Here is a 14,980-nt window from a genome sequence, read left to right as displayed (position 1 = left end):
CATCGTCGTCGGCCAGATGGCTTCGTCGTATTCGTACTACGTACGCACGGCCGGCGGCGGTGTAGCGCGCGCAACGGGCGCTTTTTACATTTCATTTTTTAACTCACGTTCAATCGACTTATTTAAATAGAAATGTTGGTATTTATACAGGAGAAAATCGAAAACAGTTATATTACGGGGCTTAAACATTGACATAGATATATGGCTTTAGGTTTTACCGAAAATGCTCTCGGAATACTTGTGTCTAGGCAAACGATTCCCGTGTGTCCAAAACCTTTTGTAGAACTATACAATTTTCAAACGCGATTTGAATCACAACATTTATTTCTCCTTAATTAAGCAGAAAGACAAGCCACTAGCGACAGGTAATCCGGATGAGTGCAAGATTTTTTTATCATTATTACAGATGTTATAATCAATTTAAAAATGAATATTAATCACGACTATAGCTGATAGATAGATCTATGGTTAGTGCAGGTAACCTATAGGCAATAATAATACGTTTTTATTTATTTTTTTGGTTAGTTCCTGATATACAGTTGTACATTGGACTACAATTTCAATTGTTAGAGCAATAGTATGAGCAACGTTTTTGTGTTCAATGAGATTTCTTTGACGACAATATGATTTTGGACATTGGTCATACGTAAATATATTACTATTTTTCTGTTTTTTTCGATGCTATTTTATCTAACTTTAAAAGAGGATTATTTTTATTATATGAGCTCTAAAGTTTTTTGAAAATTTAAATTTGTTCCCACATTCTACACATTCGATTTCATTTATGTTGGACATGTTTTTAAAAATGTAATAAACAATATAAATCTTTTTGATGCATATTTATTTTATTTACAAAAATAAAATTTGTAATTTATAATTTGTAAATTAATAAACATTTTTTTTTTCAACATTTTTATTCAATTAAATACTTATTCACCATAAAACATATGTACATGTGCTCTTAAAATATTAGAATAATAATTTAGGTTATAAATAAATAATAGGGCACACAATTAAAACAATATTCCAGGGATAAATGCATTAAGAAAAGGGTTGAATACAACTTTACTCAAGTAATGGTGAAAGCTTTCACAGTATTGCTAATTCAACTAAATTAGTTTTTTAATGATTATTTAAAACAAACATAAATATTTTTAGAAATATTGGTTAGCTAGTTAGGTTAACCTGGTAAATATTTAAAATATGTCACGATAGTAAAATAGATTTGGAATTTTGAAAATATCGTCTTTAGAATACTCAGACTTGATTGGTAAGAGAAATTTTTTTGAAAACTGATAACATATAAATTCATAGTCTGTGTTTATAATAAAATCGGTGGTAACGATAAACGAAATAGGCCAACCTGCAGCCATCCGGATTCCCTGTCGTTATGCACTGTAGCAAAAAGTTATTTTACGATGAAAATGACATTTTGAATTAATCAATAAACGATATTTAAATAGGTCTAGCAAGTAAACATTATTGCATTAGTAAACTGAATATATTTCTTAAATCATCTTAAATTGGTTTATATCTAAAAGTTTTGCATTGAAGTAATTGTATGGTGTGTAATATACAATAAACTGTAGCCTGATAATTGTACATATTCATAAGTAAACTGTTTTTATTTTTTCATATTTTACGACCGATATTGATTATTAAATGATTATTTTAAAACCTTGACCATAATGCTTTAAAGTTATTTGTCAATAAACACGACAGATATGTTCTAATTTTTGAAAGCAATGATGGGGATATATTATATGCGAATACAAACGTTTGACCTGCTCTGAAGGTTTTTCTTAGATACATATACTTGTATTTATTTTTATTATTATGTTTGTTCCTCTAACTAAATAAATCATAGTTAAGTTTATTTTTATATTTAAACTTTTACCCCGTTTTAGATGACATAGATCAATATTATATCATTGTAAAATTAAAACAATAAAGTGTTTAATTTGAAACTATTGTGTTAAATTCATAACTGAGTTTTTTGTAAGGTTAAGTTAGTAACGATTCGAAACCAGTTTGAAGTCCATAATTTTGAGGGCTGCGACACGATTGAGCATAAAACACCTTTTTTGCGACACGATTGAGCATAAATTGTCGGCGTATCAAAGGAAATTGAAATACAAAAGAAAACCAACACGATTGAGCATAAAAAACTCTGCAACGTTGCCATTTTCAATTTTGAACTGTATCGTATAAAAACATTTATTTAAATAATTATAATAAATCAAAATATAACATGACAAAAAAATATCATGTTTTCATAGTCAATATTTAATATGCATGAAAATACTTATGATAGTAGTATAAATAGCTGTCACAGTATATAGATATTTTTGTTAATAATAAAATAATAATAATAGTTATGACTTATGACTTATCAAAATAATAAAATCAAAATATTTATAAATAGTTGTCACATTCATATTATAATACAGTATAATATACCTAGCTAGATTTTTTGATAATAATAAATTAAATTGATACACCTTGGTATCTGCTTCCAATTTGACTTAAATAAATTAATAAAGATTCCGTATTCTTACGATTTAAAAACTGGCTGTAGGCTTGAATATTCAATTCATTTTTTTTTATTTCTTTTGCGGATTGTAATTTTCCAGGCTTGTGTCGAATTGAATTGATCTTAGTCGATGTTTCCGCTTGTGTTTCGATCAATACCCTAACGACTGTATGAACATGGGGGTGAGGTGAATAAAACTGTGAATTGTACGTGCGATGAAAGCTTTCAGCTGCATTGGTCGTTCTAAAAAAAATTAAATAAAACAATACAAATTAGTAAAAAAAGTTTTTATAATAAGTTTTAAAAAATATTGTTAAAAACCTTGGGTTTAGCGAAGGAGTTTCCGCCCAAATATTTGGAGGAAACTGGCAGTGATCTTCAATATAGTTGTGTATAATGTAATCAGAAAATATGAAACCGTCATCATTTGGACAAATTGATATTAACTCGTGAAATGCATCAACTACTTCTTCTGGGGAAATAAACGCCAAACCAAAAAACATTTTCAACCATTTCCCTAGTTCATTACTGTTGTCCATGTATGCTATTCTGAGTGAAGGTTCGCCAACAATCTACAAACAAATTATTATATTTTAGTAAAAAAGCACTATATTATATAACTGTTTCTTACTTTTTTCCACCATGATTGTCCTAAATGAAATCTACATCCAATTATTTTAATATTTCCAAACACGTCTGTAATTGCCTGATGAGCTCCAATTTCAAAATCAACATGAAATGTGTTAATTTGCAAACTTTTTTCGCATAATTTCAAACATAAATTATTTAAAAATTGCCACATTTTAATATAAGTAGACCTAGTTTTATTTGGTAAAAAAAAGTAAACAAGTGGTAAGTAGTATCCATTTTTATATCCATGTATTGTGTACAATTGAATAAAATATTTTGGAGCATAATTAAATGTGCCATCGCCAAAATACTCAGTACAATTATTTGTCATAAATTGTAGATTTTGTTCTGTAGTTAAACATACAAAATTATCATCAGTCGGCATGTAAATGAATTGTTGACCCTTATATTTAAAACATTCTTCATTTTTTAAGTCACTTAATTGATGAATTGTTTCATCCAAAGAAGTTGGTAATTTAGGATAGGTCTGCTTCCGTTTATCATACATTGCTTTCCGTACATTTCTTACATTTTGATTGTTTAAATTTGATGTTGGAGAAGAATTTAAAAGTTCGGTGCGAATAATTTTAAGTGGCCGTGTGTAAATTGATTCTTCAGCTTTTCTTTTGCAATTTTCTCTTAAAACTTGCGTTTCTATTTTCTCAATAGAATTTTTATCGTGATTATGTTGTCCAGCAGTTTCAATCACTTTACGTTTATCGAAACCCGAGAACATTATTGCCGAACATTTATTATTAGTACACCTCCATCTCAAAAGATTGTCTTTTTTTCGCTCTCCAATTAATTTATACTTGTATAAATTAACTAGGGCCAATTCTTTGCCTCTTTCCGATAAAATAATTGTTATATCCATATTTTAAAAAAATAGAAAAACGCACTAAGTATACACGCACTATACACTACACAGGTGATCGAACACTGATATTATTTCTATAATAATTTTGGATTTGTATCTTAATTATCTTATATTTTCCCCCGATGCTAAATGTTTAAAACGTCGTTTTGCTCCGGAACTAATTTATTAATCGATAACATTGTCGATAAAATTTATAAAGCCGATAAAGCTCACGGCTCGCGTCAGATATCATAATAATTGGTGTAATAATACGAGAAAATAATAAATTACAAAATTTTGGCAACGTGAATGTGGCAACGTCGCATAAAATATTCTATGCTCAATCGTGTTGCTAAAAAGGTCTATGCTCAATCGTTTTATGCTCAATCGTGCTTTACCGAATTTTGAGTTGAAGGCTGATAGAGAATTGATTTGTTAGTTGATTTTTAACTCCATAGTTCACAGACTTATAGTAAGATTATTATGTACAAGCATTTTATAAGATATAACCTTCTCGGGTTTTAATACTGTATATTTATTAGATACGTATAGTAGTGAAGGTGCAATGAAAAAATTATAAAATAATAGCTTCGTAAAAGTATTATATTTAGATATTATACACAAATCACGAAAAACAAATATTGTTCATAAAATAAATTCGTAAAAAGCAAAGAAACACTAACATATAATATAATGCGCGAAAAACGACGGATAATGGAATATAAGTATACACCTATGCAGGTATTTTAAAAGTGTCATAAACATTATATAGAATAGCATTTATTATTTTATTATTCATTTAACGTGATTATTACACATTTAAAAGAAAATGAAATAAAATAAAAGATATTACATCGAATTCGAGTTCAAAACGCAGTAAGCCAAAAGTACAGGGTATACAATGACAAAATATAAGTATGAAAATTAAAGAATGAATGAGTGCTGGATAAAAACGATTTCGTCTGTGTAAAAATTAAATTAATTGAAGAAAATATACGAAAATACAAAACTGAATAAATCTCTAGATACGATTATGTGAAAATCATGGCATTGAAAAGTAAATCAACAAAATAGTTTAAATATTAACCCAACATTTTAAAAATGTATGCAAGCCTAAATATTTAAATAAACTTATATAATAATAAACTTTTATAATAAATTTAATATTATAATCAAATAACCAAATATTTTTGGAGTGCAAGCTAGTTCACTTCCTCGTGGTGCACTCTGGATAACTCTAAATGAACTAGGATGCACTTGTGCTACGTCAAAGTAGTGATCTTTTTCTCTTAGGACGCATTCGAGTGAGACCTTATTTCGGACGAATTCAGAATATTAAATATGGAACATTTTGGGATGTACTCGGGAGTTGCCCATTATACCATATACGTACAGATTATATAATTTTCTAATTAATAAATAAAAAAAAAATAAAAAATATAAGGTCTTGCATAATAAATTTCACGTATTACCACAACATAATTTAACGATGTTGGACATGGTAATTTAAAAGAGAAGATTATTATAACTATGACGAACATGAAAAAAAAATGTTTTTGTACATAATTAGTTACATTTTTTTGAGCACAAAAAGCAGTTTGACTTGTGTGGTAAACGTCAACCGCATTACAATAAATAAATAACACCATACAAGTCCGCATTGGCGTGTTAGTCGGAAACGTATTAGGTACAGTTTCTATTAATTGCCGATTCGAAAGAACTGTAAAATATTCTGCCAAAGACATAAATTTTTCTAAATTAAGCGTTAGGTACCGAATTGAGCTTAGGCATTTTTCAGCGAAAAATAATAAAAAAAGTTTTATTTTACTATTTGTAAGATCTTCAGCTCCTATTACGTCAGTTTCTACTTTCACTTGCACTTGGTTTGCTTTTTATAAGTCATACTATATGTGTATATATTACGTCGAATTTATGAAATTTTCGATTTCATGAAATCAGCGATGTTGTTGCCGAATACGTGAAATTGACAACTCAAAGTACATAATACTGACGATTGCGTGAAATCGGCAAGGCCCTTCTTAAAAAATTGTAAAGCACATTAAATAAATTTGTAAAACACTGGAAATATAATAAAATAATAAATACATTTTAAATGCAAAAAAAAATAAATAAAAAAATTGTATTATATTTAAATATTTTGGCAAGTATGGCCTGGGTTACACGCCGAATTACACATCATATTATTTTTTTTTTGCATGTGCACTTTTTAGATGTGCAATTCGTACGACAATTACGTTAATATATAGCCAATCAATAGCCTTGTCCAGTCTCAACTGACCCCGATCTAACAAGTTCCCGTAATGAATATTAATTTTATTGAACGTCTGCAGTCGTCAGGGAACAGTACTTTGTAACTGCTAAACTGTTCCACTCCAGCTATGTGCTTAAAATCCCTTCTTAAGTCCCAATACGAAATTTTCCATCTTTTTTCTATGATAATTGCAAGAAAATTGGCTACATCACCTCACCCTAGATCCACAGACGGGATTGACACCAGCACATTGTCATCAATTTTTAAAGGAGTGTGGCTTCCATAAGCCACTATTTATATATCATAATAATGTGTTACCGAATTCGTGCAATCGGCAGAAAAAGACTGCATAATTCACGAAATCAGTCAACATTTTCCGATTTCGTGAATTTGGCAGCTAAATTGCCGATTACACGTATTCGGCGACAACGTTGCTGCTTTCATGAAATCGGCAATTTCATAAATTCGGCGTAATATATATATATTAAAAATATAGATGTACATTTTAATGCAAGAGAAACATAGGAGATTATACCGCCATCAGCAATATTTTCTGAACTATTCACGAGGGTTTGCACATAAATTTTTTTTTTTTTTTTTGAAGGCGTATAAAATACTATAATCAAAAGCATTATGTCTTAATATATTATATTTATTATTAAATTTTCCGTAATATTTTAAATGAAAAATAAATTTGTCGAAAGCAAAAATTGAAGAATTTATGGTTAGATTTAGGTTATTGCATATGAATAAAATAAATAATATTATAAATAATATTTTTTTTTCCAACCAAAATCTTAATCAATGTACAGGCCTGGCTGATAATGGAAAGTATTGGTCAATTTAAATTAATTTAAATATTTTATATATTTATATATCTGTTTAAATATAAATATAATAATATAATATATGATACATAATATATTATTATAATATTATTTAATAAAAAATATACTTAATACATTGATACAAATATAGGGTGTGGCATAATATATTCACATATTTAAATAGGTTATTATTGAGGAATTAAAATGATTAGATTAAAGTGGTTTATCTTGTTAGTTTGAATCATAAACATACAAGGTATTTAATCACCACCTTCAGTAATCTGGTGAACAACGTGATTTCCATACTACGATATTTTTTAAAAACGCTGAGTATGTGATTGTGACGTCGCAGATATTAGCGTTCGATTTGGTTTAAATCCAAATAAAAGTGTCCCAGATCGGGAAAAGATTTTAAATTGAGTACAAAATTGAAAAATGACAGGATCTGCAATTCCTAAAAACCCAACTGGATATCTCAAGTCTGTGAGAACACCGGAAAACATTGTCAATGTAATAAAATTTATAAGCAGTTTTCATCGCATTTAACTCGGAAAAATGCGAATTTCGCTCTATGATATTAAAAGTAGATCCGTACAAGATTATGGTTACTCGAAAATTGAGTATAGTAGATTTGGGAAAATGAAAAGATTGCCGTAATGCAATTCTTACAATTGTGCCTATTTCTTATGGGGTTACCTCAAATCTATAGTTTTCAAACATCGCCTCGGTAAAATGGACCACTCGATATGCTAGTTAGAACATATCTTAACTTCGAAAACGACGTCATGCGTGTATCACTCGTCAAGGCCATAATTTGAACGGTATGATTTTAAAATATAGCAGAAAAACCTTGTATTATATACTTTCTATTAATATTAATTTTTTTTTTTTTCATATCTTGTAGCATAATTTTTAATTCACCTCGGAAATGTGGTAGTCCATTGTGACGTATTCTGTATAAGAGCTAACAAATGTATAAGTTCTCTTAGAAGCCAATTTAAAAAATAAATACCTTTATTTCTAGCTCTGGGAATTATTATAACAGAATGTTAAGCTGCGTGTTCATGATTATTATGATATCGCACCCGCTTAAATATACCCGCCTAATATTGTAATCATAAATGAATATCTCCTCATTATATTTAATTTCAAAACGTAATACATCGTTCTCGAGTTCAAAAACCTATCGTACAATTTTATAATTATCTATATTCCGGTGTATCTAAATTAAATAAACGTCTGAGTTATAGCGTTACAATCTTTATATTTGGTTGAATTATGGAAAATATAAACAATTACACTGTTTTTATTAATATTTTTCAAAATCTATCAAACCATATATTTATGTTTTATTTAAAGTTGTCTCGCGGGATTACAAGAGCAATTTTTGCTTAAAAACGTATTTGAAAGAATAGGAACATGAGTAAAAGTAAAACGAGAGAAGTAACACAAAATAAAAAAAAAAATATTAAATATTAAATTGGTTGAACAAGCCTACTAAAAGAACGTACCGAATTCTCGGTTTTTAAATGTATTTTAAGTAATAAAATATAACTTCACATATAACTATACAACAATTTATTTGTTAACGGCTATGTATAAAAATGTGTAATTATAAATAAATAAGTTTAATTTATGAATTAAGTATTTATAATTTGGTACCTGTTTTTTTTTATATTACCTAGTATAAGACTTATACTTAAACTAGAAGTTCATATTAAATACGCATTATTTTTAATACTAGCTAGTACGAATATAATTAAATGTATTATATTATCACTAATAATTATCACCTATAATTATAATTTATTCAATATGTTTACAGCCTAATAGAATTGTATAGTTTCTTAGTGTTATTTAGATATATTCAATATTATAATTTTTGAACTAAAATATATGTTTATGAGGTAACAAAATTGAAATAATTTATGCTAAAATATTTCTGATAAAAGAAAAATTAATATCCTAGTATTAATAATCGTAATCAGGGACGTATTTAGGTACCATCGCCCCGGGCGGCACATTGTTTTGAAATCAAAGGGTGGCAATATTTTTTTGTAACCATCATCTATTTTCATTCGTCAATCAAAAAATTTTAATATTTAAGATTTTGCACAGTGACTACATGGCGATTTTTATTTTCATGATAATATTATCAAAAGTAGATCGCGTAAAATTCGTAGATAATAAATTTTACCTTTCTTGACAATTGTATACATATTCGTGTAGGGGTGGAAATAAAACTGTACCTAGGGCTTCAAAACTCTAAATACGTGTCTGGTTGTTACTATATAAAGGTAGATAACTAAAAAACGGACGTACAAAACTGGTATACACGGTTTTTTAATTTTAGTTTAGAAATCTAAAACAATAGATTTCTTTAAATCCGTGTAATTCTAAAATTTCAAAATAATGAAAAAATAAATGAAATAAAATTAATAAAATATCACATTCTTAATAACAATAAGGTGAATTTCGAAATTGTTAACACGTTAATATTTCATAAATATAATAATTATATTGTAGATATATACTATATGTATATATGTACCAAAGCATTATAACTGCAACTCTACAGTTTTCATACTCGAACACTTCAAATTATAATTTAGTAAAACATGTTATATTATGAAGATACAACACTCAAATATATAATGAAGATTTCGAACATTTTTCTAGGATTGAATACATATTACTATAGACCGTTTTTAATAGAAAAAGAAATCTCATCATTTTTAAGAGACGAGAAGAAAATATAAAAATCGCTGTCTATTTTTTATATCGATATGCGGCTGAATAAATATATTAAGCGTATCGTATGGTGACTGGTAAGTTACAATTTCTAATTAGAGCGAAACGTGACGAGAATACTTATAGTTTTGGATTAGTAGGATTATGATTATTTGCCAATATTGAATTTCTTGTAAGGTAATATATTGACTTTAATGTTGTTGTCAAGCTGCTATGTTTTCTGCTACGTTTTAAAGCGCTACACTGAAATAAATAAATAGTATTGAATGTGAAAGTATATTTTTCCAACAAATCCTTTTAGTCGATAATATTTTTTATAATATGTAGGTGGTTTTAGTCCATCGTACATGTCAATAATAGAAAATTCTTGAAACGTAATAATATAATACGATTAGATTTTGGTCTTGACGATAAAAAAATAATTCTACTCGTTTGTAAAATCCCTAGCAATTATTACTTTAAACATATAGAACGATTATTGTGTTGGGCTTACTCCATTGGTATAAAATCAATGCATAAACCGACAATATGCGATGGAATCCAATGGACTGAAAACTTGTTTATAATGTTTTTACGATGTATTATAAGAACATAAAAAAATATCTACACACGTGCACGCACAAAAAAGTATGCAAAGATTGAAAAGTATGGCAGTCATTGTTACGTCCATCATGTCAACTTTTGTGTCGATATTATATATTCTGTCGGATGAAATATTTTAGAAGTTTTTAAGCTAATGATGAGTTGCAATGTGTTTTAGGAACGTTGGACGGGAGACAAAAATCCCGCCTAGGACCACTTTTTATGTATAATGTAATATGTGGCAAAGCCGCTCAAAAATTCAACGACATAAATTATAACGAAACCGCCATTTAAGCGCGTCTACACTATCGTGTCCACTAGAAACATGTTTTGGGAAACACAGTTCACCGTTCGCATGCCGACACAGTTTATCATATTAATTTATTTCGTATGTGTTCTTTGTTGTTTTGTTTTATTTATTTTTTTCATTATTTTTAATTACGTGCGCTGTAGCGGAGGGCGCGTCATAGTTGAGGCTAATCTCCGACCTTCGGATATTGCATGTTTCGGCGATTTCTTACGCCTACCACACGGCAACCAATAGCAGTGGAATAAGCCGAGTTAGATATTTCATCGAGTTCCAGATTCCGAAATATTCCGGTTTGATACAACCGACGTTAGGCCGTCTATGTGTTCTTACCCTGAAACGATTCGAAAGCATTTCAAGGTGACTCCGATGGTGTACGTCGTCGCCGAGGAGATAAAATAAATGGAGAAAAAAAAAATGATTTAGAAAAAATTCAATGGTTTTAAAACATTCTGTCCATATCTCCCAAAACTTGTTGCGATTTTTCAAGTAGAAATCGAAAGTTAATAACGTTCAGCAGTAGACGGAGTTGACGCAACGCACATCTGCATTATTATTCAGAGTATGTATCTCATGGTCGTTCGAAAAACAAAAATAAACGGTTTTTGTCTTCATCGTTATTTTAATTAGACCATTATTATTGCATTGTAGAACATTTGGAACATGTAGTATTATATACATAAATTTAAATTGTAAAATAAATTTTCGCATTTTATGGCTCATTGTATTTTGAAACATTACTTCCAACGAAACATCGAAGTGTATTGTATTTTAACAAGTACAACTGCATTTTCAAATCAATTATCTTAATATCTGTTTAGTACTACATGCACGTACTATGCTATTATGGTATGCAATCAAAAGTTTATTAAAACTATGTTTTCGTATACACATTAATTATTAATATTATTTATAGTATTATAATCGTGTGTTGTCAGTAATAGTCTTGAACACTTCTCCTATTTAAGTTACCGTTTTGCAGAAACAATAGTTATGTGAGTATAAATAGAGGTCGAAAGTAGCTCAAATAACGACAACAGAGAACGAATTTCATTTAAATCGTCCGACACTAGACATAGTGGCGTGTCTTAAGATGTTGTTGCTTACATTACTGCGATGCTGTGATAAACGAGTACTTGGAGAACGATGATCAATCAATCAACCACTCAGGATGTAAAATAAGACAACCACCAATGAGAGTCATATATTTGTAACTTATAATACGAATATTAAAATGCTTCAATATAAATGTTGAAACACCTTATTATATAAAATTATATTATATATTATTTAATATTTTTCAAGAATAAAATAGTATAAATTTCATACGTATACTGGTGACCAATTTTATGAAGTAACACTTTGAAGTAAATTGTATACCACAGATGTAAATTTGTGTCTATTTTAAAAACATTGTTTTATCTATGAGTATAACTCCATATAAACATATCACTAAGGTATCGATTCTAAAACATTATGAAAATAAAATAAATTATACATAATAATAATGATATCATCATTATTAAATTTAATATTTTTAAAGTATAATATTAATAACCTAATATGATTAATGATTTGCGCAATAATATCAGATTTAACACTTAGATATTGTTCAAGCACTATCAGTGCACAATGTCCAAGAAATATAAACGTTTAAGTTAATTCTTTCGTCTATTAAATATAAGTTATCTAACTATGTAGCAGAATATTATTTCGATTAACTAAGTAAATATTACTGATTTAACTCGTGAATAATTTAGATTGTTATCAGAAACAAAACATTTAATCGAATAGAAATAACAGTCAACACTATACTGTAGTCATAATTAAAGCATTTAATATAATTCGCAACGAACATCATATGAATAAAGTGAATTTGCTAATTTTAATAATTATAAGAAATCTACGATTAACTATTGACTCAGAAAAAATGGGTTTTAAATATAAAACGATTCAAATGTTACTTTTGAACTGTAGCACCAAGAACTTAATTTTATGGGTATGTAACATATGTAGACAGTTTTGAACACACTTGTTTTTTTATACGTGTACAATAGTAATATACACGTATAAGATTACACATTTTTAATTTACTACTACATCTATTCGGTTGTATTGCCACAAAATCTTAATTTATAAAATTTCACATCATGTTCGATGTTACAGTTTGATATTGTTCTTTAACAGTGGCGCCCAAATAGTTTACTAAGGAGTGCAATTGCATGTGCTCTCGTCGGGAGTGGGTGTATGGGTGGGTTGGTGGGTATATAATTAGATAACTTCGATACTAAATATTATGGAGTATGGTAAGCAAATAACATTATTATTATAACACAAACATTATACTTATACGGAACTGGGTGTAGACATCTTAATTTTAATTAATTATAATAAATCTTAATTTCTTAAATTTATAGTTGTTTTAAGATTTAATTACAATTACAGACAAAAATTTAAACGAACGTTTTTTTTAAAAAAAAAAAAAAAAATTGGTGGATGGATAGTTAACTTTTTTTTAGTTGCATGTGCTCTCAAAATACTTCTATGCACCACTGTTCTTTAATATTACCAATGTACTTGGGATTTTGAAAACATTAGCTTTCCAGTTTATGTTTTACACATTTTTGTGTGTACTATTACTCCAGAGTAAAACAGTAATGAATCTGTGAATGAAACTAATAACGGTGATAATATTCAATGAAAATGCAAATTTACTCTACTTGCTATTTTTTATCACTTTTCCATAGTTATTTACAATTATTCAGTGAGCTATTGGGAAATTCGTAACATAACTCTTATTAAAGTATCAACTAAGCAACATTTCCTATCAGAAATGTTATATAGTAATGATGATAGAAGCAATATTTCTGGTCAAAATCGTGTACACAGACCAAAAAGGAAAAACCATACATCTTGGTAAAATTATAAATTTCTCGTTCCATTCAGAATCTAAAAAATACTTGAACTAATTCTTTTGTTTTAGATAAAGGACGATATTATTAAACTTATTGTGTATAATACCTATCAAATTTGATATATTATAATTGTTAATTATCTTGGAAATCAGTTTAATATTAAAATAAATTATTTAATGCTCATTATTACATCAATTACAAATTAAGATGATCATTACATGCTGAATTCCATATATAATTTATTAGTAATGTTTATCTAATTAACAAATTTTTGTTTGATTAATAATAAATAATTCATACCAATAATATTATATATAGTTAATTAGTAACATCAATACTGTCAGTGTTAATAATTTGTATGTCTTAAATATTCACTAGTAAAATCATTTAAAAATTCATTCTAATAGAAATTAATAACTGAAATATTAGTGTTTGTTCATCGTTAGCATTAATGTTCAATTATTTATTTATTTTTATCAATCATTTAGTCATACCATTGATTATAAATACTAATATTATACAATATATGTACAATTAATGTTCATACTTAGGCACTCAGAAACTGTGAATGCATCACTATGTGATAGCACTATCTTGATAATACATGGGGTATAGTGTGAAATGCGTTAAAAATGCCATTAGTCATGGTCACACTTTGATAAGAGTTAACCGAAATTACTATTATCAATGCTAATAAATAATGAATAAAAATTAGTTATTCAACCGATAACGATATTATATATTTTGATAAATAAGAATATCGTATTCCGAGCTCCAGAAAATACTCTGAAGTTTTATATGAAATCCATTTGCACGAAGAAAAAATAATTTTAGTTATTGTTTAAAGTGTCTTTTCTGGAGATGAATTGGAATGCGTTACCGATAAAAGCATCGACTCGGTTCCTCCCTGAGTAGGAGAAGGTCCAGGTGCGTAACACGATAGTCCACTTTTTACCTTTTTTATATTTGAGAAACATAAACATGGTTGAGAAAGTTTCGCCTTTTTATATTCAAAGAAACACAACACGATTGCGCACAAAAAAATATTTTATATTGTTGGATTTTATACAATTATCAAATGTCCTATAATTTATTTATATATACTTATATAATTGTCCTATAATGTATTTAATGTAAAATATTTTATAATATTAATAATAATAATATCTACATAAGTTAATAAAACTCAAAAAAATTTTCAATATCAATGATAACGTAATATGTATAGTAAAAAATAAATCATATTTTTATAACTATTTAGCACAAAACCGTGACTCCAATATCAGTTAATAATTATTTAATGATAT

General features: G+C 27.8%; 1 protein-coding gene across 1 annotated transcript; it reads right to left on the bottom strand.

Annotated features, from left to right (window-relative positions):
- Nucleotides 1–2,430: 2,430 nt before the first annotated feature.
- Nucleotides 2,431–3,326, bottom strand: LOC112693173. Its single transcript, XM_025568119.1, has 3 exons — nt 3,165–3,326; nt 2,855–3,105; nt 2,431–2,776 (listed from the first exon to the last, which is right to left on the bottom strand). Exons 2-3 carry the CDS (start codon nt 3,070–3,072, stop codon nt 2,488–2,490), a joined length of 507 nt encoding a protein of 168 aa, XP_025423904.1. The 5' UTR covers nt 3,073–3,105; nt 3,165–3,326; the 3' UTR covers nt 2,431–2,487.
- Between the last annotated feature and the right edge of the window lie 11,654 nt (nt 3,327–14,980).

Source organism: Sipha flava, unplaced genomic scaffold (genome assembly GCF_003268045.1).
Source record: "Sipha flava isolate LNK unplaced genomic scaffold, YSA_version1 81_pilon_pilon, whole genome shotgun sequence".
Taxonomy (NCBI): Eukaryota; Metazoa; Arthropoda; class Insecta; order Hemiptera; family Aphididae; genus Sipha; species Sipha flava.
Note: the sequence above shows the minus strand (reverse complement) of the source record. Positions and strands in the feature narration are given on the sequence as shown.